The sequence below is a fragment of the Coturnix japonica genome, chromosome 1 (genome assembly GCF_001577835.2).
Source record: "Coturnix japonica isolate 7356 chromosome 1, Coturnix japonica 2.1, whole genome shotgun sequence".
In the NCBI taxonomy this organism is placed as follows: Eukaryota; Metazoa; Chordata; class Aves; order Galliformes; family Phasianidae; genus Coturnix; species Coturnix japonica.
Genome location: NC_029516.1, coordinates 121,854,393 through 121,880,903, shown reverse-complemented (window position 1 = coordinate 121,880,903; position 26,511 = coordinate 121,854,393). Strand labels below are relative to the sequence as shown.

Here is a 26,511-nt window from a genome sequence, read left to right as displayed (position 1 = left end):
TTACTAGCTTGAGAGAACAGAGATACTACACAGTTCAGGAACCGTGAACTTAAATACTTATGATGCCATCCAAGTGCATAACAAAAAGACGTGAAAGAAGTCCTTAAACTGAAGTTTATTCCATTTCACCTGACTTGTATGAAACACAGTGGACACACAGTGACATTTATGCATGTGGTGGGATGCAGCCATGTCCTTTAAGTCATTTGTGCTCATGAGGGGGAACACTGACTTCAGTAACAAAAGTCTCTCAGCCAGCAACATTTAACCAGCGTACACCTAACACTGCAGCATATTTCTTCCCTGATTTTTCAGGACAGTGACTGAGAATCTCAATGCTTTTACATACTGCTTTCCAGTATAACAGTACTCTAAAGCTGTAAGCAGTTATTCTCTACATTTGAAATACTCTTAAAAAAAAAATCCCATATCTGAATTAATCAGCATTTAACACCAAGACTGCAGATCTGAGTTGATTCCGAACCATTCTCTCTCCTGTTAACTCAGCTAACTCAGCTATAAAAGCAGCAGAACTACTTAACGATGAAAACCCTACTTGTTCAAGAATAAGGTGACAATATTTACATAGCAACAAACAGAAAAATATTTGATACAACAGTATTTTCTCACTACAATGTCAGATGCCCACAGCCATCCAGAAGTAGAATCTGAAGTAGCACCATGTAATGGCTCTTCTCTTCTGATAACAGATCTTCTGTTTTCAAACAGGTCTCGGAGGAACCAAGTACATCTCATTCGAAGAGCGGCAGTGGCACAATGATTGCTTTAATTGTAAGAAGTGTTCTCTCTCACTAGTAGGTCGTGGCTTCCTTACAGAAAGGGATGACATCCTCTGCCCTGAATGTGGAAAGGATATCTAAAACTCAGAATAAGAAACAGGGAAGAGAGGAAGAATGCTGTGCTTGCAGTTTATAACCTGAAACACACAAAACTAGCTTTGCCCTTCTGTGTTTTGCTGTACTATTAACATCACTTAACCTTCTTATGAATTTCAAACCCTACAAGTATAGAGGGAAAACAACTTTGGAAACACTACTATAGCAGGGACGGTGTTTAAGGTTTCTATAGCTAACCAAAACTAATGCAAAACCTGAGCTGTAAAGCCATTTGGGTGTTACTGACATAATACACTTTTTTTTTTTCCTCCACTAAATATTCCAGTTTAAACATTTGATTTAAGTTATGAGCAAGTGATACAGTTCAAGGATTACAGTGGCCACAGGCAATAAATTCATAGATGGATATTCAGGGTGAAGTCCCTAGCCTATTGAAATCAGTGGCAAACAGCATTCAATTTCAATAAGGCTGTGGTCTCACCTCAGTGTTCTTGAGTTATGTGTCTAGCATGTGCTGTCAAGTATGTAGAAAGACTACAGACGTAGAGGATGTTTTTTAAAGTACAAGGATTTGTGCAATGTCAAAGAGACAATGATAAAACAGTTGAAGTGGGAGTGCTTCATAACAGGTACACATTTTATTGCATGACTAGCTGATCATTGTGTGAAGTACAGTTCTGATCGACAGTGTCAGTATTACATTTAGTCAACGTTACACTGCACATTGTATTTTTAAAAATAAAAGTCAATTAAAACAAAACTGTTATCGTGATTTAACTGCATTTACATGATGGATATTTACAAATAAGATGCTTTCACAGTCTTTCAAAACACAATGTAAGAGCCATACAAACACAAACCTTTTTTGCACACCCAACTTGCTAGGAAATTGTGGCACTAAGCAATCCTCACACAGGCCTTTCTGATACATCAGTCTTCTAATTGCAGTCACTGGGAGAGTTATTAGCAAAACTAAACTGTGTGAAAATATTGATTCGATTTCAGCTGATTAAGGCATGTCCATAGGCTCTAAACTCAAAATCAAAATACTCTTTTCAGCAACCAAGGTTAAAACAATTAAAACAACACTGATCTTTGTGAAAGTCACAAGTTTAACTTCTACATTAGGATTTGCTTGAATTTTATTATTGTATTGTGATAGGTAGCATCCTCTCCTATAGCATCATTTCTACTACATACGTGCTACAAAGGCAATAAAATTAAGAGGAAATAAGTCATTGGATGATAACCATCTTCCCAAAGCATACTTCAAGGAACATGGCCATGTTATGCATAGTACAAACCCAGTACACCTTTTGCATGGAATTTATATCACAGAAGAGGAGGAAAGTAACGCCACTCTTCCAACAGGAATATTTCCTTCCTATGAGGGTGGTGAATCACTGAACATATTGCACAAAGAAGCTTTGTTTGAGGTGGAGGTGTTCAAAGCCAAGCCGGACAGGGCCACAGGTACCTGATCTGAATGAAGATGTCCCTGTCCATGGCAGGGGGTTGAAACTGTATGGTCTTTAAGGGTCCATCCTTCCAACCCAAACCATTCTGTGATTCTATGATCTTCAGATGTGGAAAGCAGAATTAGACCTGTACTTACTCAGTATCTAACTGTGCAAGGCAAGTTTGCTTCTAATTCTTACCACAACTCTTGAATTTAAGGGTTTTCTTTCATAGTATCAAGCAGTCATAGGCCATTCCCTCAATATTTCAATCAGATAAATAGATGTTTTGGATCAGATTTAGTTTACTGTATAATCTGAAGAACTTTGCTATCCGACATTTTTGAAGTGCATATCCTGCCAATCCAATCTCATTAAGTAATTACTACAATCTGTCCTTCCGTCATTTCCTTCTACAATTAAGGATGCAGTAAAGAACAGACAAAAATCCTTTTTATATCCATACCTTCCAAAGCATGAGACCACCTACCTCAATTACTCTCCTCTGGGGTCCTGGCAATCCCCAGCACACTGCAGCTCTGCTCTAGTACTTTGCTAAGAGAAGGACTGCTATTAACCAGGGAAGCAGTGCAGGAAAGTCAGAAAAGCATGGTTTTCACCCTGAATCCCCATATATTACTACAGAATGATCTTGGCTTTAAGGAAAGGCAGGTGAAACATGGCAAGGCTGGAAAGCATTTTAGCTTTAAAGATGACTATGACCATGCACTAACAGCATCAGGATACCATTCCACTACAGTTCTGCAAATCGCTCCTTAACACACACACTCTTCTAGCAACTGGAACTATGACAAAATATAATCTAGGCTCTAATTCACTAAGAAGAAGCCACCTACAAAAGAGAACTCCTCTCCGTTACATTAGTGAAAGGATCAGCACTTCACACGATACTAACTGCTGCTAAAATTCCAGCAAAGCTACTGAGCCTTCAACAGTGTAAGCTTCAAGTTCTAGTCATCTGAAGTCTACTGAAATATAACTGTATAAAATGAAGTGGCCTAATTGCTTCATAAAAACAAGTCAGAACTGCTTAGTTTGCTTTTAATTGAATTTATTTAAATAGGATAAGGCTACTTAAAAGACAACTCTTTACATACAAAATGTACATTACGTTAAAGTTTGCTGTACTCAAGTACAAAAAAATGCACAAGTGTTTAGTAAAAGGGAAACAGCACACAATTTCAAAACACACACACTCTTACCATTTTACAGCATTCAAGAAGTGCCTTTTATGTCGTAACAGTGAATGGAGAACTGTCAGTACTGAATTAAGCTACAGGTTTTGGTTTTAACACTAACCAATCTTAAAAAAAAAAAATGTAAACAAGTTCTCAGATCACTACTGACAGCTTCTTTTAGTGAGTTAAGTGGATTCAGAAGTGGACACTAAGTCTGGAAGCATTAATGTTATTTACCGTCCATATCTAAAATGGATCTAGATGGGCTTCACCCTGAGCCACAGAGATTTAATTAAAAAGTTGCCAACAACTTGATTCCTGTCTTATAAGAGAACTCTCAATTGATCCAGATGAAACATCAAGTTTCACAGAAAACCAGTATCCACCTTAACCAACCACAGGAAGGAAAAGGAATAAAAGAATTAGGAAGAAAATTGTGTACCTACATACACTAATGCTCTCAAGGTACTTCTTTTGTCTTCTTGATTTATCCATCTCCAACTGTTAGTTAAGTTGAGAAAGCACTGGCATGCATTCCATAAGCTTTCCCCATATTTTATCAGTATGATTGTAACCAGGAAAACAAGCGTATTTGCTACATCGGCACATTTTTATACTCTTGCACGTGTAAAATACGCCTTTGTGTATAAGACAACATGGCACTAATCCACTCACTACTTCCTCTCAAAGACTCCTATTAGACAGTTTAATATCATACTACCATCTGTGCATTTATCTCATAAGTCAGTAAGAGAAACTTCAATTTGAAGTAATGCTGTTAAATAGTTCATCTCTTATTACCAACCTAACTTGCACCGTGAATTCTACACTCATATATTCTATACAACAAAAAGGAAACAAAGTTGACTCAAACTATCTTATTAGTAGAATGGTCAGTTTTTTTCATCTAAATGAATTATCTTTTTTGTAATTAAGAACACTCATGGGATCCCTTTGAATCTCAATAACTATTTTAACTACTTACCCAGATCTGGAACAAAAAGCGAATCTTACTGAAAACCAAATAAAACAAGAAAGAGCATTTATGCATGTGACCTGTAGGGATGTGCAGGAGATGAACTATAATAATCTTGAAAAACAAAAGCAGAGGGTTTAGTATATCGTAATATTACCATATTTTAAAGAGAAAATAAATTACTTGGTTTAAAATAGTAGATGCTCTTAAGGTGACTGGTGATAATGACTTCAGATTTAGAACGGGGAACTTTTAAATGTGTTAAAACTTCACAGCAATCTGAATCCCCGCAAGTTTTAAAAAGACGTGTACCTAAACTGCTCAAATATGTTTGAAAATATGGAAGTAACATTTATGTTTTGAGCACCACTAGCAGCTTCACGGCCATGTAACATGCTGGATTTTCTTTTTTGCTTCTGTAGGCTTCAGGTCATTCTGGAAAAGAAGAAAATACACAAGTATTCTTAGACATGTTGCACTAAGTAAACATTAGTGATTAATCTGCAATGTGTAGGTTCTTTACTAGGAGAGTGGTGAGGTCATGGAACAGGCTGCCCAGGGAAGTTGTGGATGCCCCATCCCTGGAGGTGTTCAAGGCCAGGTTGGATGGGGCCCTCGGCAGCCTGGTCTAGTAAACATGGAAATTTGGTAGCCCTGCCAGGCAGGGGGGTTGGGACTAGATGATCCTTGAGGTCCCTTCCAACCCGGGTCATTCTGTGATTCTGTGTGTGTAAAATGAGACTAATTATTAAGGTACTCAGATTTTTGTTACTTAAGCAGCTTTCTACTGCCATCTTGTGGAGAAAGTCAATATTACATTTCCTCCAGAGGAGACAGAACTAACACCAATGAATTTAACTTCATGCAAATCATGTACACCTTCTGCTTTCCCTTAATCCTTAAATTAATTATGCAAAAAATACCTCGTTCAGAAAATTATGCATCTTAGTAACAGGTACAAATTAGAGCTTTAAAACATACAGCTGAAGTTATTTCAAACTGCCACCTTAAAACACCTAAGAAAGTACGATTTTATAAAAGGGGAAATAAATCAACACAGAACTAGAAAATCAATTTGCTTCTGTCAAATAGTAAACATCAGGAAAAGAAGCATGTTTGTAATCCTTTGTGACAATCTGCCTAAGAGCATGAAGTAATTGCCAAAGCCTGAGATGAATTCATCTTACAACAGCCACTCCTCTACTTCAAGAAACCAGAAGACATTAACCCCAAAGTAGAAAAACTGGAGATTTAAGTGCTGAAACAAATACCCTCCACCATCTAAAAGAAGAAAGAAGTCTGAGAAATTACAGTTTTAATAGTTCTAACAACAAGAGTAAAGACAGCCATTTATTCAGAACATCCTGAAACACACCAGTCTTGGCATGATCCTGAGATCTCTCTTCTCCTTAAGAGTTTACAGCTATAACGAGTCTCAAACCCTGAGAGGTTGTAGATAATTAGACCATCTACCTATCATCAGTAGTCCCAAGTATATCATGTCCCTTAGTACAACATCTAAACATTTCTTGAACACCTCCAGGGATGGTGATCCCACCACCTCCCTGGGCAGCTCATCCCAGTGCCTGATCACTCTTCCTGGAGAATAAGTATTTCCTGAAGTCCAACCCAAATTTCCACTGGCACAACTTGAGGCCATTCCTTCTAGTCTTATCACTAGCTACATGAGAGAAGAGCATAACTCCCACCTCACGACATCCCTTCACGCTGCTGTAGAGAGCAGTAAGATCTCCCTTGAACCCACTTCTCCAGACTAAAGAATCCCACTTCCCTCAGCCACTCCTCACAAGGCCTGTGCTCCAGACCCCCTCACACCTCTCACTGGACACACTCCAGGGTCTTGATTCTTTCTTGTAGTGAGGGGCCCACCAGGGCTGAGTACAGAGGGAAGATCACTTCCCTGTTCCTGCTGGCAACACTAATTCTGATTCAAGCCAGGATGCCTTTGGCCTTCCTAGTTACACTACTGGTTTACGTTCAGACAAGCACTGACCAGTATCCCAAGGTCCATTTCCGATACACAGTCATCCAGCCACTCTGCCCCAAGCCTGCAGAGTTGCCTGGGGTTGTTGTGGCCAAAGCAGAGGTGACAGCAGTGTGTTTACATACTCACATTTAACAGAAGTCTAGTGGAACCTATCAAATTATGCAGCAAATGTATTTCCTGCATTCCTTCACAGAAGAATTCAAACATGAACAGAAATCTTTGCACAGTGCAATAATGGGGAAACAGTCAGTGGAACTGTACACTGTATTTCTAAAGCTCCCTCTGCAGTTCAACTGAGATCAGATACCTCAAAGCCTGCACTTATTCCAAGTATTCCTTCTTTCAGCAGACTGTGAAAAATCCCTTGCATTAATTTGTTTGCATCATGAAGTGATACAAATAGAAGACTCATCCCTAACTTGCAGCACATCTCAAAAGGCACTGGCCTGTTATTTCGCTTTGCTCCTTGCTCACCAACAGGCTCTTAGACTGATAACAGTTACTCCAAAATAAAAGACTACTGCTGCATCTTCCCAACTTACAGCCACGTTCAGCACCAATCCTTACATTTTCAAAAGTATGCCCTTCTGAAGTCGCATACCCTGCCTTAGTTCTTCTCTCATCTCTTCAGCTTATTAGCTTCATTCTGCTCCACCCATAGCACAGATTTATTCTCTACTTCAAAATTCTTTGCAGATAAATGTAACATTCAGAATCAAGGTAACTTTTACCTTTATGATTAACAGCTCAGTCTCTTACTCCAGAACAGCATCCTTTCGTTCAAGATCTCAACACGCCTTTCTCATCATCTTACAGGAGATCAGGCACCCAATTAAGACCACCAAGGCCCCAAATGAACACTCAGTTTCTGACTTCTCACTCAACTAACATGGTTTGTTGTTCTTATCCCACAATCTAGGCAACTCTCCAGATTTTCTTCTCTAATTCCTGCCTCTCACTTGCCAATTCCTATGTGAGATTTAAAACAGATGGCCTTCTTCCTCTAAGGATACACTCTACAGCTTGTAGCATCTCACTTCAGTTCCTGCAACATCTCCTCCTTCACTCTGAAAAATTAAAGCTTGTCCTACTCAGTCATTCAAGTGTGATTTTTACAAATGTTATCATTACATTTTTTTCTTCCCAACTACAAAAAACAGACCAGCATGTTCATGCCATTCTGTAATACTTACAATACGGTTATTTTGTTTGCTTTGTTCAACTCTGTCATCAGCAACGCCTTGCATATTACCTATTCATTTTACAAAGACATGCATGCTTTCCACATACCTGTCTCTTAGAATCACAGAATCACAACGTAGGAAAGAACCTACACGATCATCTAGTCCAACTGTCCTCCCATTACTGTTGCTACAACAAACCACTAAACCATATCTCATAGCTCCTCATCCAGATGCCTCTTGAACACTGCCAAGGACGGCGACTCCAACACCTCCCTGGGCAGCCACTCCAGTGCCTGACCACTGTCTGACAGAAAAAGTTCTTTCTTATGTCTAGTTTAAACCTCTTCCGCAATGTTATACAGAAGCTTCCCATAAACAAAAACTTCATTTCCTTTTCCTTCCATCTCTCCCAAACCAGCTACTCCTTTGCCTGCTTGTAAATATTCTACCATTATATAATATAACCTTGGAAGCTTTTGCAAGGGGCTACCTTTAGATCCTTCAAGTTTTGATAAACTGAAACAAGACATTGACCATACATACCGGCAAATCAGGTTCATCTTTTGGAACAGATCTCTTTAACTTCACAACAGTAGATCCCGCTACTGAAGATAAAGGGTGTGTCTTCAGACTAACCAATACACTACTATTAGTCTTTGAAATATTGTTCTGCTTTGCCTCGTTATTCCTCACTTCCAGCTTAGCGTCCTCTGGTAAACTGGAGGCTGAAATGTATGTTGAGGCATTTGAAGGAGCCGATAATCTCCTTACAGTATTAGCGATGCTTCCAGCTGGGGGAGGTTTTAGGCGATCAGTAGCTCCATTCTCTGTCTTCTTCACCTTTATGCTTGTGCTTGTTGAACTGCCATCAAAAACAATTAATGGCCGTTTCCTTAATCCTTCCACCGCTGCAACACTGTAAACGCAAGTTGGAGAACTATCAGAAACACAAGACAGATGTTTCAAAAATAGCAGACCCAAGACAAGAGCAGTAAAAAGCATCTGGCCTAAAGTAATGATGCATCCCAAAATACTGATCTTAAACACTTAGTTGCTTCACATTCAAGGCCAGGTTGGATGGGGCCCTGGGCAGCCTAGTCTAGTATTAAATGTGGAGGCTGGCAGCCCCACCTGGCAGGGGGTTGGAGATTAATGATCCTTGAGGTCCCTTCCAACACAAGCCATTCTGTGATTCTATCAAATACTAGCAATAGGAATTGCTTCTAAAATAGAAAGGAATGGGGGGTGGAGGGGATAGAACACAAAGGAGGTCAAAGAGAGTTGTGCAAGAAACTTCCTAATTAGACAACTACAGTAGTACACTGTAATGGTGTACCCCTATACCACTGTAGCTATTCTAGAATAACAAGAGATAATATGTGTTAAGTAATGCCTCAAAAGGTATTTGAGAAAGTGTGAGCCACCTTACAAGAACAGGGTTTAATATTCTGATACTTATAAATCTTTCTGATTCCTCAATCGGTCGATATCAGTGTTAAGACAGACAAAAGAAAAACAAAACAAAAAACTACGAGATAAAGAACAAAATCATTAAGATAAAAAAAAGCATACATCTTTTTGAAATAAATTGTTGAACCCTAAGCTTACTTAATGCCTTTTGAATAATCTGTGTCCTTAAGTCCACATCTAGCCAGAACTGCCCAATTTAGTAAAAACGAATTTAAGGAAAAGAAATATTATCAAACTAATATCAAAACTGTAGTTAATATCACAAAACATCCTGATGGGCAAAAAAGAAAAGCCAACAACCCACAATTCTATCATACTAACTCTACCTGTATGTAAATTCAGAGATTTAAAAATGCATTGCTTTAGAACAGCAAAGATAAACTGCATATCTAATAAATTACAAAAAACACAAACAATACTATTAAGTTATAACGTTCCTATGCAGAAGCTTCAGTTTTCAGTGTATGCACTTAGTGTTTAGTCATCTCACATTACACAGAAGGATAAAACTTGAACTACAGCATTTTCAGCAATGGAGTACATTCATGAGTTTGTACCTTTGACAACATCAACATTAGAAATCTCAACAGACTTTAAAAGAAGCCAGAAGAGGAGGCCTGTTTGATTTGAAATGTTGGATCGGTACCTACGGATCAATCTCACATCAAAATAAGATATTATACATCCCTTGTACAATTTCTACCATGACCAACAGTTTCTTAAAAAAAAGAAAGGATTAACACTTCAGGGTCTCAAAGCCCAAATCTCTAGATATGCTTCTACATTACTATGTCTTCACAACGATACACATCACACAATCCTCTTCTATTCATCAGGTTCCCAGAATTGACACAAAGAGAGACCTTAATTTCATTTGGTACATTTGTCAAGAGATCAGACAACACTCTGCTAAATGTGCTATCCATGCTAAATGTGGTTTCTAGGAGTGCTTCTAAAGAACGTGATTAGCTTCCAAGGCCAGGAGCATTAACTACCCACAGATAAGGTTTCACTGAAACAGCAGCAGCAGTTAACTCATCTGTTAAATTAAGGAGCATGATTTCACTCAAGTCTAAAAAGCTGATGTATACTTCAAAAATGAAACACGGTACTTTTTGCTCAATTTGGCTTTGTCCAAGAATTTGCTACAACCTATGTGAAATATGGGATGTTTTACCTTTTTCGGCCACCTTTCTTAACTTAAAACCACCTTCCCTACTGAGCTGTTCTTTGTCATTTCTTAGTTATTTAAGCTTGAATACCAATAAGTCAGGAACTAACTGCAATTGTTATTGTTTCTAAACCAAATTTTAAAATTGTAGAAATAAGGCGTATAAGCTGTGATCTCAGATATCTGATTATGTTATTGGGATACAACGTGATACTGTAGCTCAGATGATAAGCAGAAAATCTTCTAGGATGCATCATCACCATCAAGATAACTAAATTCAACACATTATAAAGTTTCAGTTAAAACTATTAATGTTTTGGCCTCCCATCCACCACAACTAACACACACACTGAACTCTGCTGATCAAATCCTCAAGCCCCATATTAATCCTAGCACACTATGAAAAGCAGTACTTTCCACAGAAGAATGCAACAGAAAGCTCCTGTTATTTAGTCATCTTATCTGTGTTTCAAATTGAGCTAACAGCACATTTAGTTAGTATATTTGACTTACACTTAACTTACAGCCTCAGAGTATCTAGGGATTTTGTTTTGTATTTAAAAACAAGAATGCCAAGGTCTACTTGGCACGTCATATCAATTCTCCTTAAACTATGAACGTAACTATGAGAAAAAGCCTATCCTACATCTCGTAGCATCCAAAAAGATGACTGGACTTACTTGATTCTTGCCATGTATACAGCAGAACTGAAGCTTTCTCTGGGCAGCTTTAATTTACTTTAAGTGTTGATATTCTATTATCTGCTTCCATTTCTCTGAAATTAGTAACAGTAGCAGTAAAATCTGCTTAACTATTCTAGGTAGTGCTTCGCCAATATATTTTCAAGTAAGAAAGACACAATACAAGCAAAAGTAGCAACTGCCAGAAAATCTTAATGTCTAACATCAAAGCAAAAGATTAAGCTTGGAAATCTAGATGTTAAGTATTAATGGCCATTAGTGAAGAAAAGCAGACCAATAGATTAAATAAAGCTACTTTCACAGATTATTTTCCCAGAAAATACTGAATTAGTTTTAGTGTACTGAAATAATAGTGTCTAAACTTACTCTACATAAGACATAAGGAAGAATGCATTGCTCCCATCTAAAAATAAGCACGGCCTCCGTCTCTCAAAAACACCCAGGCTGCTATCTTTACTGCTTTGATAAAAAAATTCTTCTCCACCTATTTTAGCACACAAATGGTGTCTTGCTATTTGAGACGTCACTTCACGCTTTTATCTTCAAATCACACAGACCAAGCTACAAACAGACCTTTTATGCACGTTGTGGGGGGAGGAGGGTGTAAAAAAGGAAAAAATACCAAAAGACAATTTAGTATCCTAACCATTGGTTTAGAAAATATATATATTCACTTGCCAGAATTTGTCTAGCTCTTCCTTATTAGAAACCTCAGTAAGGATAAAGCAGACTCATGAATTTAACAAGCTGTAACACTACAAAAACATATTATGAGAACTTATGTCCACCTTTCCTTTGGCATTTATTGATAGAATTAAATCAAACTCCCACCCATACATATCACATCTAAGTTAAAGTCTTGGACAGGCAAAAAGCTGTGGGGAGAAAAAAAAAAAAATTAGTTAAACTCCTGAGAAGATTTTGCTTTCTGATCAGATATAAACAATGGTTTTAGATGTAAGGCAGAATAGTTCTTTCAGGAAGATGATGTTCATTTTGAACTGGACACATAGAACTGCTGCAGCACACTCTCCTGACTCAGCAGACTAATTCTGTTCAGTGTGCAGTCATAGTTAATACACTTCTGGTATATCTTTCTTAAACGCCATTAACAAGATTCATCTTAAAAGACGAAGGAAATAACATACTTTATTTTTCTTTCCTTCAGAAAGCATTTTGAAACATACCCATAAAAAGCAAGTTCTGTTATCTAGATACCATAAATAACATTTAGGTGACATAAGAAGACTCTTTCCCTTTTCCTCAGTATCACAGTAGCAGAATCTAACATTTCTGACAAAGAAGATCTAACAGCATTCTTTATAAACTGTAACAACATTCAAAACCTGTACAAGTTGTAATAATTAGACTGATAAAAATCATTTAATTTGCTCTTTATAAGTTCTCCAATTTATCCCACTGAATGTTAAATTACCTTTTATTCCCACTTTTCGGCTCATTTTGCTGTCTTTTCTTTTCCATCATTTTCCCCCATCTACTTTTTGGTAAGTCACGCTGAGGCAGGGGAATGGCATGTTGAATATAGAGATCCGTAAGCCCATCTTTGTCCATCTTCACATCATTTCTGACCAATATATTCTTCTGTGGGGAACAGGGAAAAACAAACAAACAACTGTTATTACGACAAATTCAAAGCACTAACAATTTAATGGCAAAATGTCATCATTCAAAAGTCTTTCTGAAGTAGAGTTTAAGACCAATACACCGGGTTCTAGAAGTGAGAGCTCCAAGGTTGAACTATGTGGGAGGCCATGAACTGCCCTGTGCCATTTCCAGACAACTCTGAAAATAATGAAAACAACCCACTGCACACTAAAGCTTCAGAAAAGAACACAGCACCTCTACTCAAATACCTCTAACAAAGAGAAGCAGCCATCAGGGACTGAGGACACAAAAGGAGCCAGAGAAGAACACACAAGAGGAGTTAAGTGAAAAGATGACCTAATAGCTAACTTTCATAAAAAGAAACCCTTACGTGCTAATCCCCATGTCCTGCATTTCCCACTGACTCATGGAAAGAACCAGGAGGGTCAAAGTGTAATCCACACTGGAAACAAGTAAAGTTCAAACTAGGAAAGAAGCCTCTGTCTAATGGCCATTATCATTATGCACATCCCACTGCCCTAGTATGGATTTTTTCTATAGGACACAATTTACCTGGAACATGAGAGTGGTTAGGTCCTGGAACAGGCTGCCCAGGGAGGTTGTGGATGCCCCGTCCTTGGAGGTGTTCAAGAACAGGTTGGACGGGGCCCTGGGCAACCTGATCTAGTAAATATGTATGTTTGGTGGCCCTGCCAGGCAGGGGGGTTGGAACTACATGATCCTTGAGGTCCCTTCCAACCCGGGTCATTCTGTGATTCCCTGCTCCCATCTTGGTTCTCCATAGGTTGGAGCCCACTCAGAGGCACATCTACTCTGTGTGCAGTGCCTCTTTTTAAGAGTGGTTCTCTAGTCACATCCCCAACAACTTCAGTTTTTCATGGAAAAGCAGGATTCATTTTCCTCTATGTGCTCATCTGCCATGATCCCTGTGCCTTCTGCTTCCCTAGACACTGTCACCCACTGTGAAGAACATCTGAGCAGCATCACATGCTACTGATTAAGTTTTGGTGTGTGATGTGTTGTCTTCACCACTGTCAGACAAAGGGACCCAACTGTGACCAGCACTGGGCAGTTCAGAACCGTCCCCCAAACAGGTCATCCCCACAGACCACCATTATATGAACTCTACAGGTTTTTTTCTCCAGTGAAAATAGTAATACAAGAAAAAGTGACAGACCTAGTATTAATAACTGAGATTTTTACACACACCCTTAAATGCACTGCCCTGAATCCAACTACAGCACTGGAGCTCTTTTTACTACTTCCAAAAACCAGGCAACTGAAACATAATGCAGTTCCAACTCCCAGATGGAGAGCTTTGCTTTCCCAGTTCCCCACATATAAGGTGATAAGAGAGATTCCTAGTACCTATCAGTTATAAGAGAACACCAATTTTTCCCTCTACTGATATACAAGGTTGTGAAAACAAGCTTTTGGTACCTCCTACCAAAGTTATTAAGAGAAAAAAACCCACAGACTTCATACACACTTGGCATCATCAGGAACAGATGAGATCTCTGCTACCACTGGTTTTAATAATGTTTTATGATTCCTAATGTGGACCTAAAATCTCTGCACATAAAGTACATGTTCAAGAACATGTTCAGCCTGGAGAAGAGGAGGCTCAGGGGAGACCTTATAGCTCTCTATAACTTCCTGAAGGGAGGTTGTAGTGAGCTGGGATTGGCCTCTTCTCTCGTGTAATCAGTGATAGAACTAGAGGGAATGGCTTTAAGCTGCGCCAGGGGAGATTCAGGCTGAACATTAGGAAGTATTACTTCACAGAAAGGGTAGTCAGGCATTGCAATGCACTGCCCAGGGAGGTGGTGGAGTCACCGACCATGGGAGTGTTCAAGAAATGTCTGGATGTTGTGTTGAGGAATATGATTTAGCTGGGAAGTATTGGTAATGGTTGGACTAGGTGATCTTCTAGGTCTTTTCCAACCTTGATAATTCCGTGATTCTGTGAAGAACCAGGAGTCAGACTCAATGATCCTGGTGGATCACTTCCAACTCATGATATTCTAAGACTCTAAGAGCAGGCAAAAATTCAGCAAGCTCACATAAAAGCCTTAGATGACTATTGCTTCACTCACCTCAAACCTGTACAACTCCAAATTACATCCAGTGTAACCACATGCATTCAAAATAGGCTGTAGCTCAATTTCAAACTCAGATTTTTCAATTAGGTACACTTAAAAATTAACTTCACTCATTACATCGTGTACACGTTCCAATTTTAAGAGAGAAAAATAAAGAGTTTAGCTGCAGAATACAAGGGGGAAATAAAAGGGACAGACACAACTCGCATGGCCGAAGGCCTCCCCCTCCCCCCCCCCTCCAAAGAAGGTTCAGGGCTACCTTCCACTTCACTTCATTTCACCCCCCCGCCCCCCGCTCCGCACTCAGGCGATACTCAGGCACACCTGCTCCAACGTAAGCAGCAGGAACTCCTCCGAGAGCAGCTCCGGGTGCAGCAGCAGCTCCGAATCCGACCGTCCCGACACACGCTCCTCTTTACCACCACCACCCACCCGACCCCCTCTCTGCGCCGCCATCTTCTTCCCCTGGCGACCCGCTTCCGCTCTCCCACAAGGCAGCCGGGCGCGGGGGGGGCGGGTCTAAAAGCGGATGTGACGCAATGTGCGTGACGTCATATCACATGGGCTGTATAAATAGGAGGCGAGTGGGCTGCACCCACCAGATCAACTGCCCAGGGTCCCATCCAACCTGGCCTTGAGTGTCTCCAGTGATGGGGTAACACAGCTTCTTTGGGCACCTCACTGCCCTCTGAGTAAAGAGTTAATTCACAGAATGACCCAGGTTGTGAAGGGTGGGCAAAGCCCCAAAATGGAGGCAGGGTAACACTTTGCTATAGAAAGGGGAACTTCACAGAAACCAAGAGTAAAGGGTAACTGTAGATAGTTTACATTTAAGAGAGCAGGGAAAAGGGGGATTACAGACACTTAGTCAAAAGAAAACCAGAGAAGAGGGCAATAAAGATAAGAAGAAATTGTCCGGAGACCTCTGACAAGAAGAAGGATTAGATACCCCTGGGCAAGATGATGCCAACATGGGAGAACGATAGCAGCAGATAACACCAAGAAGAAAACAGAAGAAGAATTTCACCCCAAAACAACGGCAAGGGTCACGGGGAATGAGGGAATGGGGTTGTGGGGAATGGGGCCATAGGAAATGTAATGAATATGTAATCAAACTGAGGAGGAGACTATTGATTATGTATTAGCTTGACCTATATCTGTAACACACTTTTCTCCTTACGGTGTGCAAGTTTGGAGGAGCTATCCCCCTTGCACCAGGGTGTATGCGCATCACTCATTAAACATACCTGCTTTATAACTACTTGGTGGTTATGGAGTTTGATTCCGCAAGTCAGTTGGAAGGGACCTCAAGGATCATGTAGTTCCAACCCCCCTGCCTAGCAGGGCCACCAAACATACACATTTACTAGATCAGGTTGCCCAGGGCCCCGTCCAACCTGGCCTTGAACACCTCCAAGCACGGGGCATCCACAACCTCCCTGGGCAGCCTGTTCCAGGACCTAACCACTCTCCTAGTGATAATTCCTGCCACCTTATTTAAGTCTCTCTTTTACTTTAAAGCCATTCCACCGTGCCCTATCGCTATCAGATGTCATAAAAAATCACTCTCCCTCCTGTTCATTAAGAATTGAAAGCAGCGTTGGAAAAGATCACTCAGATCACCCAGTCCAACCATCAGCCCACCCCCACCATGCCCACTGCCCACATCCCTCATAGCCACAACCATACAGCTCACGAACACCCCCATGGGCAGTGACTGCACCACCCCACACCCCCAGCCCCGCCCTAAGCGGGTGTATCCCCTATAGGTCCCGCCCTCCACGTGACGGGAAGGCTCCTCTCGGTGCCTGCCCCGCTTTCACCCCGCTGTAAGCGGTGACGGTGAGGCCGGGCGGGGCCTTCGGCGGCCCCGGAAGCAGAGCACCGGTCAGGCTCGGCCGCTGACAGGGCCCGGCGCGGCCCTGGCTCTGGCTGCCGGTGCCGCGTTGCGAGGCTTCGCTACGGCGGGTTTGATTCTTAGTGTGGCGGCGCCCGGCGCTCGCAGGTACCGCAGGACGCGGGGTGGTGGTGGGGGGGCGTGGAATTGAGGCTGTGGCCTGCGGCTGGGAGCGAGCAGGGAGCGGGTGGGGGGCGAGGAGACTGAGGCACGGTCCCTGCGTCCGGGGAAGCCAGGAGTAATGAGCTGGTAGTTTGTTTTGCTGCTGAGAAGTGAATGCTGAGGGGAGGCCTCGTGAGTGGGTGATTCAGGCTGGATGTGGCTCTGTGCTGTTTGGCGACCCTGCACGTAGCAGGGGGGAGTGAAACTGGATTGTTATTGTGGTCCTTTTCAACACAGGTCCTTTTCAACTCAAGGTTCTGCACCTGGAGAGGAATAACTGCGGGCATTAGTACAGGTTAGGGGCTGACCAGCTGGAAAAGGAGCCCTGTGGAGAAAGACTTGGTTGTCCTAGTGGACAATATGTTGGCCATGAGATAGCAGTGTGCCAACAAGGCAGATGCTGTCTTGGAATGCATCAAGAATAATACAACCAGCACATTGAGGGGGGTTGTCCTCCCCCTCTCCTCTTCCCTGGGGAGACCACATCTGGAGTACTGTGTCTAGTTTTGGGTTCCTCAGTTCAAGAAAGATAAGGATCTTTGCAAGTTCAGTGGCAGACCACAAAGTTTATTAAGGGCCTGCAGCATCTGTCTTACCTGGGAAGTCTGAGACACCTGTGACTGTTTAGGCTGAAGAAGAAAAGACTGAGAGGTGATCTCATCAATGCTTATAAATACCTGAAGTGTAGAATTCAAGTGGATGATGCCAGGCTCTTTTCAGTGGTATACAGTGACAGGACAAGGGGCAATGGACAAAAACTGCAGTACAGAAAATTCCCTACCAACACAAAGAACAACTTGTTTACTGTGAAAGTGGCAGAGCAGTGGAACCGGCTGCCCAGAGAGATTGTGGAGTCTCCTTTTCTGGGGATATTCAAGACCTGGATGCTTTCCCATGCAATTCACTGTAGGGAACCTGCTTGAGCAGCAGGGTTGAACTTGATTCCAGGAGGTCCCTTACGATCTTTATGACTCTATGATTGTGTGAGGCTTGCCAATACATGTAGTCTGATATAGAGATTGTGTGAGTAGCACTGAGTAAAGCTGACGCTGATATTTAAAGAAACAATAAATAACTTTTTGGTGAGTTGAGTGATGCATTGCATACCTTATAATAAAGTAGATGAAAAGTAATTTGCGGCTTTTACTACTGAAGAGTATGGAATAGGAAATGGGGTAAATGGAATCTGCATATGATGTTTCACTATAAGTTCTATTAGGCCTGAATTTTGTCAGATTTAAAAAAAGGTTAAAAAAATAGATAAAGTGACTTGAGGTGTTAACTCATGGCTTCTCTAGAAGTCTGAGAGCCAAAGTTTGTATCTTTTCATGAGCAGGTGATCAGAGAATTGCAGGAGTGGGAAGGGACCTCAAGAGGTAGCGTCCAACCTCCCTGCTAAAGCAGGTACTCTACAATAGGTTGCACAGGCAGGTGTCCAGGCTGGTCTTGAGTATTTCTGTAGAAGGAGACTCCCCAACTGCTCTGGGCAACCTGTTCCAGTGCTCTGTCACCATATAGAAGTTCTTCTGCATGTTTGTATGGAGCTTTTTTGGCCTATTTCTGTGTACCAGCAAGAAGAGTCTGGCCTCATCCATTTCCCTCCCACCTCCCTTTAGATACTGAAAAACACTAATTAGATCCCCTCACAATCTTCTTTTCTCCATACTGAAGAGACCCAGGTTGCTCAGCCTTTTCTCATACAGGAGGTACTTTGGGTCCTTTATAATCTTTGTGACCCTCCTAGGAGTTCCCTGTCTTTTTTGAGGTGATCTTTGTAAAACCCTTATAGTGCTCCAGTGTCTGAAAGAGCCAGCAATGTGGTGCTTTCTGCGTGGAGAAAGCATCTTTTAACATAGCTGGTGTTGTGTTGGATCTACTTCAGAATAGATGTATAGTGAAATTTGGATAGATTTCTGTGGTTGTTAATTTGCTCACTGTGGCTTGGGTAATCTGGTTGGAAATAAGAGCACAGATAGGTTGGATCATGGCCGGAGAAGGGGCACTAAAATGCCCCTTGTGGGATGGAACATTTACCCTACAAATGCAGGCTGAAAGAGCTGGCATTATTCAGCCTGGAGAAGAGAGGACTCCAGGGAGGAACTGGGTGTAGCCTTTCAGTATCTAAAGGGGGACTATAAGGAAGAAGGGGACAGACTCTTTAGAGAGGTCTGTTGTAATAGGACAAGGGGAAATGGTTTCAAACTAAAACAGGGGAGGTTTAGACTGGATGTAACTAACTATTATTATTTTTAAACAGTAAGGCTGGCAAGGCACTGGCACAGGTTGCCTTGAGAAGTGGTGAATTTCCTGTCCCTAAAGACATCCAAGGTCAAGCTGGACGGGGCTCTGAGCACCGTGATTCAGATGTGGGTGTACCTGTTCATTGCAGGGCAGCTGGACTAGATGGCCTCTGAAGGTCCTGTGTAACTCAGACAATTGTATGACCATTAAAGATACAACAATACAGTTTTTGTACAGGTGAATGTTAAATTTCTTTTGCTGGTGTACATGGAGGTCAATAACTTTTTTCCTTTTTAATCAGACCACCCAGAAGACACGATGAGTGTTAAAGCTTTCAAGCTCGTCTCTGCTGTTGAGCGGGAGATGTTAATGGGAGACAAAAATCACATCAACATCGAATGCATTGAGTGTTGTGGAAAGAACCTCTATATTGGAACCAACGACTGCTTTATCTATCACTTTATATTGGATGAGAAGGTATCGACATCTGGAAAAATAACTTTTGCAGCCACCAAGCAACTGCATAAATACCTGGGCTTCAAGAAGCCCGTGAGTGAGTTGAAAGCAGCCTCTGCACTCACCAGGCTTCTTGTGCTTTGTGATAACACAATAACACTAGTTAATATGATGAACTTGGAACCTGTTCCCACTGGCGCTAGAATCAAAGGAGCTGTGACATTCACATTAAATGAGAATCCTGTGAGTGGGGACCCTTTCTGCGTTGAAGTCTGCATTATCTCAGTCAAGCGACGGACCATTCAAATGTTCATGGTGTTTGAAGACAGGGTCCAGATAGTGAAGGAAGTGGTTACCCCGGAGCAACCCTGTGCTGTGGCTGTAGATGGTTACTACTTATGTCTTGCACTTACTACACAGTATATAATATTGAATTATAATACTGGAATCTCCCAGGATCTGTTTCCCTACTGCAGCGATGAGAAACGGCCCATTGTGAAAAGAATAGGCAGACAAGAGTTCCTGTTGGCTGGTCCTGGAGGGCTAGGTGAGACTAAGCTTACTCTTTTCTTCCAGTTTTTGAACTTTTGAGTCAAAGCTTAAATAACAGTATTTTACAGAATAATGACGCCTTTCTTTGCAGGTCTGTGCTGGAATGCTGAGATAAAAAGTTCAATGGTAAATCTTCAGTAGTGCGTGGGGACAGGACTAGGGGTAATGGGATGAAAGTACAGCATAGGAAGTTCCGCACGATTGTGTGGAAGAACTTCTTTGCATTGAGGGTGACGGAGCACTGGAACAGGCTGCCCAGGGAGGTGGTGGACTCTCCTTCTCTGGAAGGAGAAGCTCTCTGGAAGAGCTGTGTGACGCGGTGTAGGGAACCTGCTTTGGCAGGGGGGGTTGGACTCGGTGATCTCTAGAGGTCCCTTCCAACCCCTGCAATTCTGTGATTCTGTGAAATTGTTGGTACTGAATATTTTTATTACTCTCCTGTCTTAATGCCCACACCAAAAAAAAAAATCTGTTTTTTTTTTTTTGTCATGTCAGTAAAAAGCTTTATGTCTACATAGACACCTATCAGGGTAAGTAGTAGAAGACTAGCATATAGGTGTGTCTTACTACAACACTAAAAAGAACTATTAGGGGGAACTTCATCCTAAATCCTGCAGAAGTAAACTGTCGGAATTGTAGATGTATCTAGATCATGAGGAATAGCACTCTCCTCTAATAGATAACTTCAAGGATTAACACTGCTGCAATTTGTCTATACCAACAAATGCTGTGAGTTCAGTAATCTTGAGCTTTTTTTGGAAAAGCTGCAATATCCTGGGGTTGACGGGCCAACGTCAAAATACTTGCGTGCTGTTTGCCATATAATGCTACGTTTAGGAGATGCGGTTTGTATATCATTCCTAGCGTACTGGGAATAGCGTAATACAAATAGATCTCACGTATTTAGGTGCTTCATTTGTTGTTGTTTAATAAATTTCAGGGGAAAGCATGAGTGTAATCAATTGTCTATACTGAATTTGCAGTTTGTGACCAGGATGCAAGAGATATATCAACTTACCAGATTTTCCTGATGGAAGTGAAGGTTAATTAGAATATCTCCTTATGCAAATGAAGGATGTTCTGCGATGTACTTATTTCTTCAGACTTGAGACTTTTCTTAGTTATATTGGTTATACAGTCTGTATTAGAACTATTTTTGCTTTAGATGTGGACAAAAATTTATGGGCATTAGGCAGTGTAGAAGATTAAATTTGTGAATTGACTGTTTGGAAGCATTCTTTTTTGGCATGTTTCTTAGGAGATCCCATTCTTTAGTATTTTTTTGTGAATGAAACCAGATTCTGTTCAACTGCTTTGCCTTTATCCTTTTACTGCTTTGTTTATTTTTAGAAGAATGGATGTGTTTTCAAATAATAGGAAGAACTGCTTGTAGTTAGGTTTTTACTTCTATCTGTTTTCCTAGAAGAGAGCTATACAGTAAAGACCCTAGAGAAACCAGTATTCCTGTATAAGTAGATTGTCCTGTGCTGGAAATATCAGATGTATGGTATCTTAAGCAAATCTACTTCTACATCTCTAGGCATAATTGAAGCTTTGTTATTTCTCCATAGTACAGGCAAATCTTAAGCTCAGACTTAGTAAGACTGCTGCTTACTATATAGCTTTTCCTTGCTAAACTCGGCTTCTTATCATCTGTTTCCTGTTGTACTCCTGCTGTAGTTTTGTATGGTACTGTCTACCTAGCTGTTGTTCTTCAGTAGAATTCTTGGTGAATTTAGCCTTTTCTGAAGTTGAGAAACTAGTTGAGCAACTTCATAATACAAACACTGTATCTTAGCATTTGAGGTAAGCTGCTGCTGTAAAGTGAATGGACTTAGAAAGGCTTAATATGAATCTTTATTTCTAATTTTGTTTCACTTTTGCACATCTCATCAATTGAGATGTTCATTCGGCACTTTGTAGTGCATCTGTGTTGAATTCAGACTCTTGTTACTGAAATGGAAGTATTCTACATTGGTATATTTGGGCTTATAGGATTTAAAGGAACATTTGCCTACTAGATTAACTTGATTTTGAGTTAAGACAAAGAGAAATTTAGAGTTGCTCATGGTTGATCTATAAACTTAACAGTTCAGTACTTTGGTTCTACTTGCAGCTACTGTAGACAAAGCAAGAGCAACTATTATCATCTGCCTTGACTTCTGCAAGTCCAGTCAACTTTGTTAGGGTTCCACAAGAGGTGGCAGCAGGGACTGTGACCTGGAGAAATATGGAGACATCATCCATACATGTGGTGATGATATTGTGCAAGCTAATGTCCCATTGGCATTGAATCTGATTGACACCGTGTATGACAACAAAAAGAGCTTCTATGAGTATATTAACAGGAAAGGAAGGCCAGGGGAAATGTGTGCCCACCATTGAATGGGGCAGGCAACCACATGCCAGAGGATGCAGAAAAGGAAAAGTCTGAGGGGTTTAATTGTGATTAATCGACGTGGTTTTACTAAAGGATAATTGTCTGACCTGCCTTCTAGTCTTGGTGGGTGAGGAGAGAGCAGTAATGTTGACTTCAGCAAGGCTTTCAGTGCTACCTCCCGTAACACTGAAACAAACAGATGAAGAACAAGCTGGATAGTGACATAGATTGAAATCTTGGCTCAGTGGGTTGCAGGCAGCAGCACAAAGCCCAGCTTCGGTTCAACCACAAGCTGTGTACCCCAGTGGGCCAATAGTGAGGGCAATACTGATATTAATGACATGGACAGTGGTATGCATTGCACCCACAGTAAGCTTGTATGTGATACCGCAAGTGGGAAGAGGAGCTGATACAAAAGTGATTGCTGCATTTTTTTTAAGGAGAGGCTGAGCAACCTTAGGACTAGTCAGTCTGAAGAAGACAGAGCTTATATAGATTGTACCAGAATTCAAGAAGAAACTTCATTATGATGGTGGCCAAAGGATGGAACCTGAAAAGGGAGTAAGTCTGTTCTCAAAGATACCTAAAAACTGACTGGATCAGGTTTTGGAGCAAGTGAATTGAACCCGAGATAGTAAGTTCCTTCCCAATTTCATCTAATCAACTTCAGTGCTTATATAAATTCTATATCATTAATTATAGTTTATTCTTTTTCCAGCACTAACTCTTCTCAATGGCATGTGGTTTTGAACAGTTGCATGGTGATCGAGTAGCCTACAAATGGACAGCTGCACCCTATAACGTGCAACAAGCGTCTGTGCTAAGCAGAATGATTCACGAAAGGTTTTGCAAGTCATTTTCTCAGAGCTGGTGATATTGCACAAAGCATAGTAGTCAGTAGCAACCAACGTGTTCCCTATTTTCACCCACTTGTAGTATTCCTCATGCTGTCAGCTTTTATGATAACTAAAAGTTTCTGTGTTTCTAAGGCAAGTAAATAATCGTGCTTTTTCTTACTGTGCTTTTTCCCAGATATTTTCACTAAGACTTTTGTTTGGAAACAAACAAAAACACTACAGAGTCCATCAGATAAGTATCTAAGTTGGTCCTTTGTTGAGTGTAGAGGGTTGGACTGGATGTCTTCTGGTAGCCCTTAAACTCTGGAGTTCTACAGATTTGTAGATCTCTGAGCGCTGAGTATTGTTATGTGTCGAGTCACTTTTTGTAACTGGATAGCATATGCATTTCTAATATGAAATCTATCCGTGATTTCATCTATATCAGTTTAGGGTACTGGTTAGGCTGCGGTTGGACTTGATGATCTTCAAGGTCTTTTCCAACCTGAGTAATTCTATGATTCTATGATTCTATATCATAAAGCACATTCCTATACTTAACCAGGAACCGTGGCCTTCCTGCTGTTGCTGTTATCCCTGTGTGAAAGTTTGATGAAGACTAGAAATGACATTGTTCTACCTCAGAAGCCTCAGCTGTTGAGAGCTGAGGGCTGTAGACAGATATTGAGTTGTTTAGCACCCTTAATCAAAGGAAAGGGTTGATAATATTGAACCTGCTTTAAGGGATCCAGAAATTTAGCTTCTGCACCATGGTTCTGTAAAAATCTACAGCCATCTGTTTTATTCACTTTTTTATTTAGGTCAGGGAGGGAGAGGTGTTAGGTTTTAGTCTGTTTGTTTCCCTTCAGGGTGGCACTGCTAACCAGCTACCCGTACTTCACCCTTACATCATTATTCTCTGTTTGGAAGAGCTTTTGTAAATCGAATAACATAATCTTTTAATCTCCTCTATCCTTTAGAGCTCAGACTCATTCTACCAGCTGCCAAGTGGCTCATTCTTGCTGAAGAGCAATATTCATAGGCATGTCTTTTTAGTGGAGTGAGAATTCTGATATCAAGTGGTACGTGTTCATGTTTTTAACAGAAATTTACATTGTGCTCCATTGTCAAAGAATTATTGAACAACATCTGCAAGTCTAGACTGCAGTTTTCCATCAGTTAATAGTAGAAAAGTCTCAGGAAGTAGAACTGTTGAATACTAAGAAATGGAAGCAAAGGCAAGTCATATTTGTAAGCTAGGAGGAAGAAGAATAGAATAGTGGCAGCAGAAAAAAAGTACATATTAACTGAAGGTACTGGATTTAATATCACTGATTTAGTAAGATAGTGTAGATATCCTTGAGATATTTAAGATTGTTTTTAAAACTATGCTTGGCTTGTGTTAAGATATTCAGCAGTGATGTATTTTTTTTAAGAGGTTTGAAAACTGCCACCTTTCAGGAAGTGAAAATTTAGCCACGGCAAAGTGGAGAAGTAAAAAGCTGCATACAGACTGGCATCCTCTTAGGGCGTGTGATACTGCAAGGACCAAATACACCTCTAACGTGGGATAGGTTGGGCTGTGCAGGCCTACTGCTCTTCCGAAGTCTGTATTGTTTGAATATCCAATCTCACTAGATATTTATGGTTTGGAATGAATTTGAACAACATAATAATCGATAACATTACTTTCATAAAAACATTTGTATTATATTTTAGTTTTTTTTTTTTTTCAATATTTTTCATTCTTCGTGGTATTTGTGGGTGCTGGAAAAAGAACAACTTCAAACTGAACAAACCAACAGGTTTGTAAGATCCGGAGAAGTGTGATGTGCTGCCATTGTGCCATCTGATGCTGCATCTGTTCTTCTGAGACCTGCTATTCCTATACCTTAGTATCAATATTGATGGGGGAAAATGCTCTTCAATTAATGTGAGCCTCAGGCTTCTTTCTTTTTCTAGGCATGTTTGCAACTGTAGATGGCATTTCACAGCGTGCTCCCGTGCACTGGTCGGAGAACGTGATTGGAGCTGCTTTGTGCTTTCCCTATGTGGTTGCTCTGGATGAGGAGTTCATTACTGTGCACAGCATGCTGGACCAGCAGCAAAAGCAAACCCTGCCATTTAAAGAAGGTCATATTCTACAGGACTTTGAAGGTATTAAAGAACACTTTTTCTTTTTTTTTTTCTTTAATACCAGTAATTCTGGAACAGACACCACTGTGAGCACAGTCACCTCATTTGGTTGTTGGGTTGTGTTTTTTTCTTTGGGTAGGGGGTTGTTTACTTAAACAAAGATCTAGCAAGCCTGTTAACTATTGTAACTTCATAGCAAATATTTTTGTCATTTGGGTTCCTGCAGCCTGTGATAGGAAAAAATTGTTACCTAGAATTCAGTTCTTCCAACAATGTGTTGAATGTACTTTAATCAAGTTAGTTGTTGTGTGTGGGCCTAGAGTTTTTTCTTGTAACTTAATACCGTTCTTTTAAAAGAAGCTGATGTGATGTTACGAGTCCATAACTGTGGGCTACAGATAGGTGACCATTTGTAAACTTTGCCAAGAGAACATATCTTAAAATTGTTCTTTTGGATGCCTTTCTATAACAGCTGATAAAGCTTCATAGAATCATAGAATGGCCTGGGTTGGAAGGGACATCAGTGTTTCAACCCCCCTGCCATGGGCAGGGCTGCCAACCGCTAGAGCTTCAAAAGTAGGTATTCCATAGCAAGTTGTTAAACACAAATACACATTTATTATTTTTAATGATCTAGCCTGCAATTACAGACTAGCTGTGCAGTACATTTCATATTTGTTTTGGTTTCCTTCTTTTCCCAAGTGAGCTACAAACTGTAGTACTATGAATTGCATGTTACTTTTCACTTTTTGTGTACAGCTGTACGATTTCCTCATGCAAGCCTGAGGAATCATAGAATCACCAATGTTGGAAAAGACCTAAAAGATCATCCAGTCCAACCGTTCACCTATTACTAATAGCTCCCACTAAACCATGTCCCCCAATACAACATCCAGTCTTTCCTTGAACACTCCCATGGTCGGTGACTCCACCACCTCCCTGGGCAATGCATTCCAATGCCTGACCACCCTTTCTGAGAAGTAATACTTCCTAATGTTCAGCCTGAATCTCCCCTGCCATAGCTTGAAACCATTCCCTCTTGTCCTATCACTAATGACATGAGAGAAGAGGCCAACCCCCAGCTCACTACAACCTCCCTT

At 40.8% G+C, this 26,511-nt stretch overlaps 3 protein-coding genes across 8 annotated transcripts in view; 2 read left to right on the top strand and 1 right to left on the bottom strand.

Annotated features, from left to right (window-relative positions):
- The window catches only part of FHL2 (four and a half LIM domains 2), a 36,581-nt gene extending 34,964 nt beyond the window's left edge, over positions 1 to 1,617 (top strand). For all 5 annotated transcript variants that reach the window (XM_015849880.1, XM_015849903.1, XM_015849897.1 and 2 more), the window contains one exon: positions 730 to 1,617. In XM_015849880.1, the coding sequence (XP_015705366.1) occupies positions 730 to 881 (152 nt within the window). In that variant the 3' untranslated portion in view covers positions 882 to 1,617. The remainder of the gene's footprint in view (positions 1 to 729) is intronic.
- Positions 1,481 to 15,244, bottom strand: C1H2orf49 (chromosome 1 C2orf49 homolog). The gene is made up of 4 exons (XM_015849909.2): positions 15,076 to 15,244; positions 12,459 to 12,625; positions 8,225 to 8,597; positions 1,481 to 4,924 (listed from the first exon to the last, which is right to left on the bottom strand). Exons 1-4 carry the CDS (start codon positions 15,205 to 15,207, stop codon positions 4,868 to 4,870), a joined length of 729 nt encoding a protein of 242 aa, XP_015705395.1. The 5' UTR covers positions 15,208 to 15,244; the 3' UTR covers positions 1,481 to 4,867.
- A 1,299-nt stretch (positions 15,245 to 16,543) lies between these two features.
- TGFBRAP1 (transforming growth factor beta receptor associated protein 1) overlaps positions 16,544 to 26,511 on the top strand; it is a 28,855-nt gene continuing 18,887 nt past the window's right edge. Inside the window, exons 1-3 of one of the 2 annotated variants that reach the window (XM_015849926.2) lie at positions 16,544 to 16,756; positions 19,353 to 20,054; positions 25,238 to 25,432. In XM_015849926.2, coding sequence (XP_015705412.1) covers positions 19,370 to 20,054; positions 25,238 to 25,432 — 880 coding nt within the window. In that variant the 5' untranslated portion in view covers positions 16,544 to 16,756; positions 19,353 to 19,369. Of the gene's footprint in view, positions 16,757 to 19,352; positions 20,055 to 25,219; positions 25,433 to 26,511 lie in introns of both variants that reach the window. The other variant, XM_015849922.2, reaches the window with a different exon arrangement.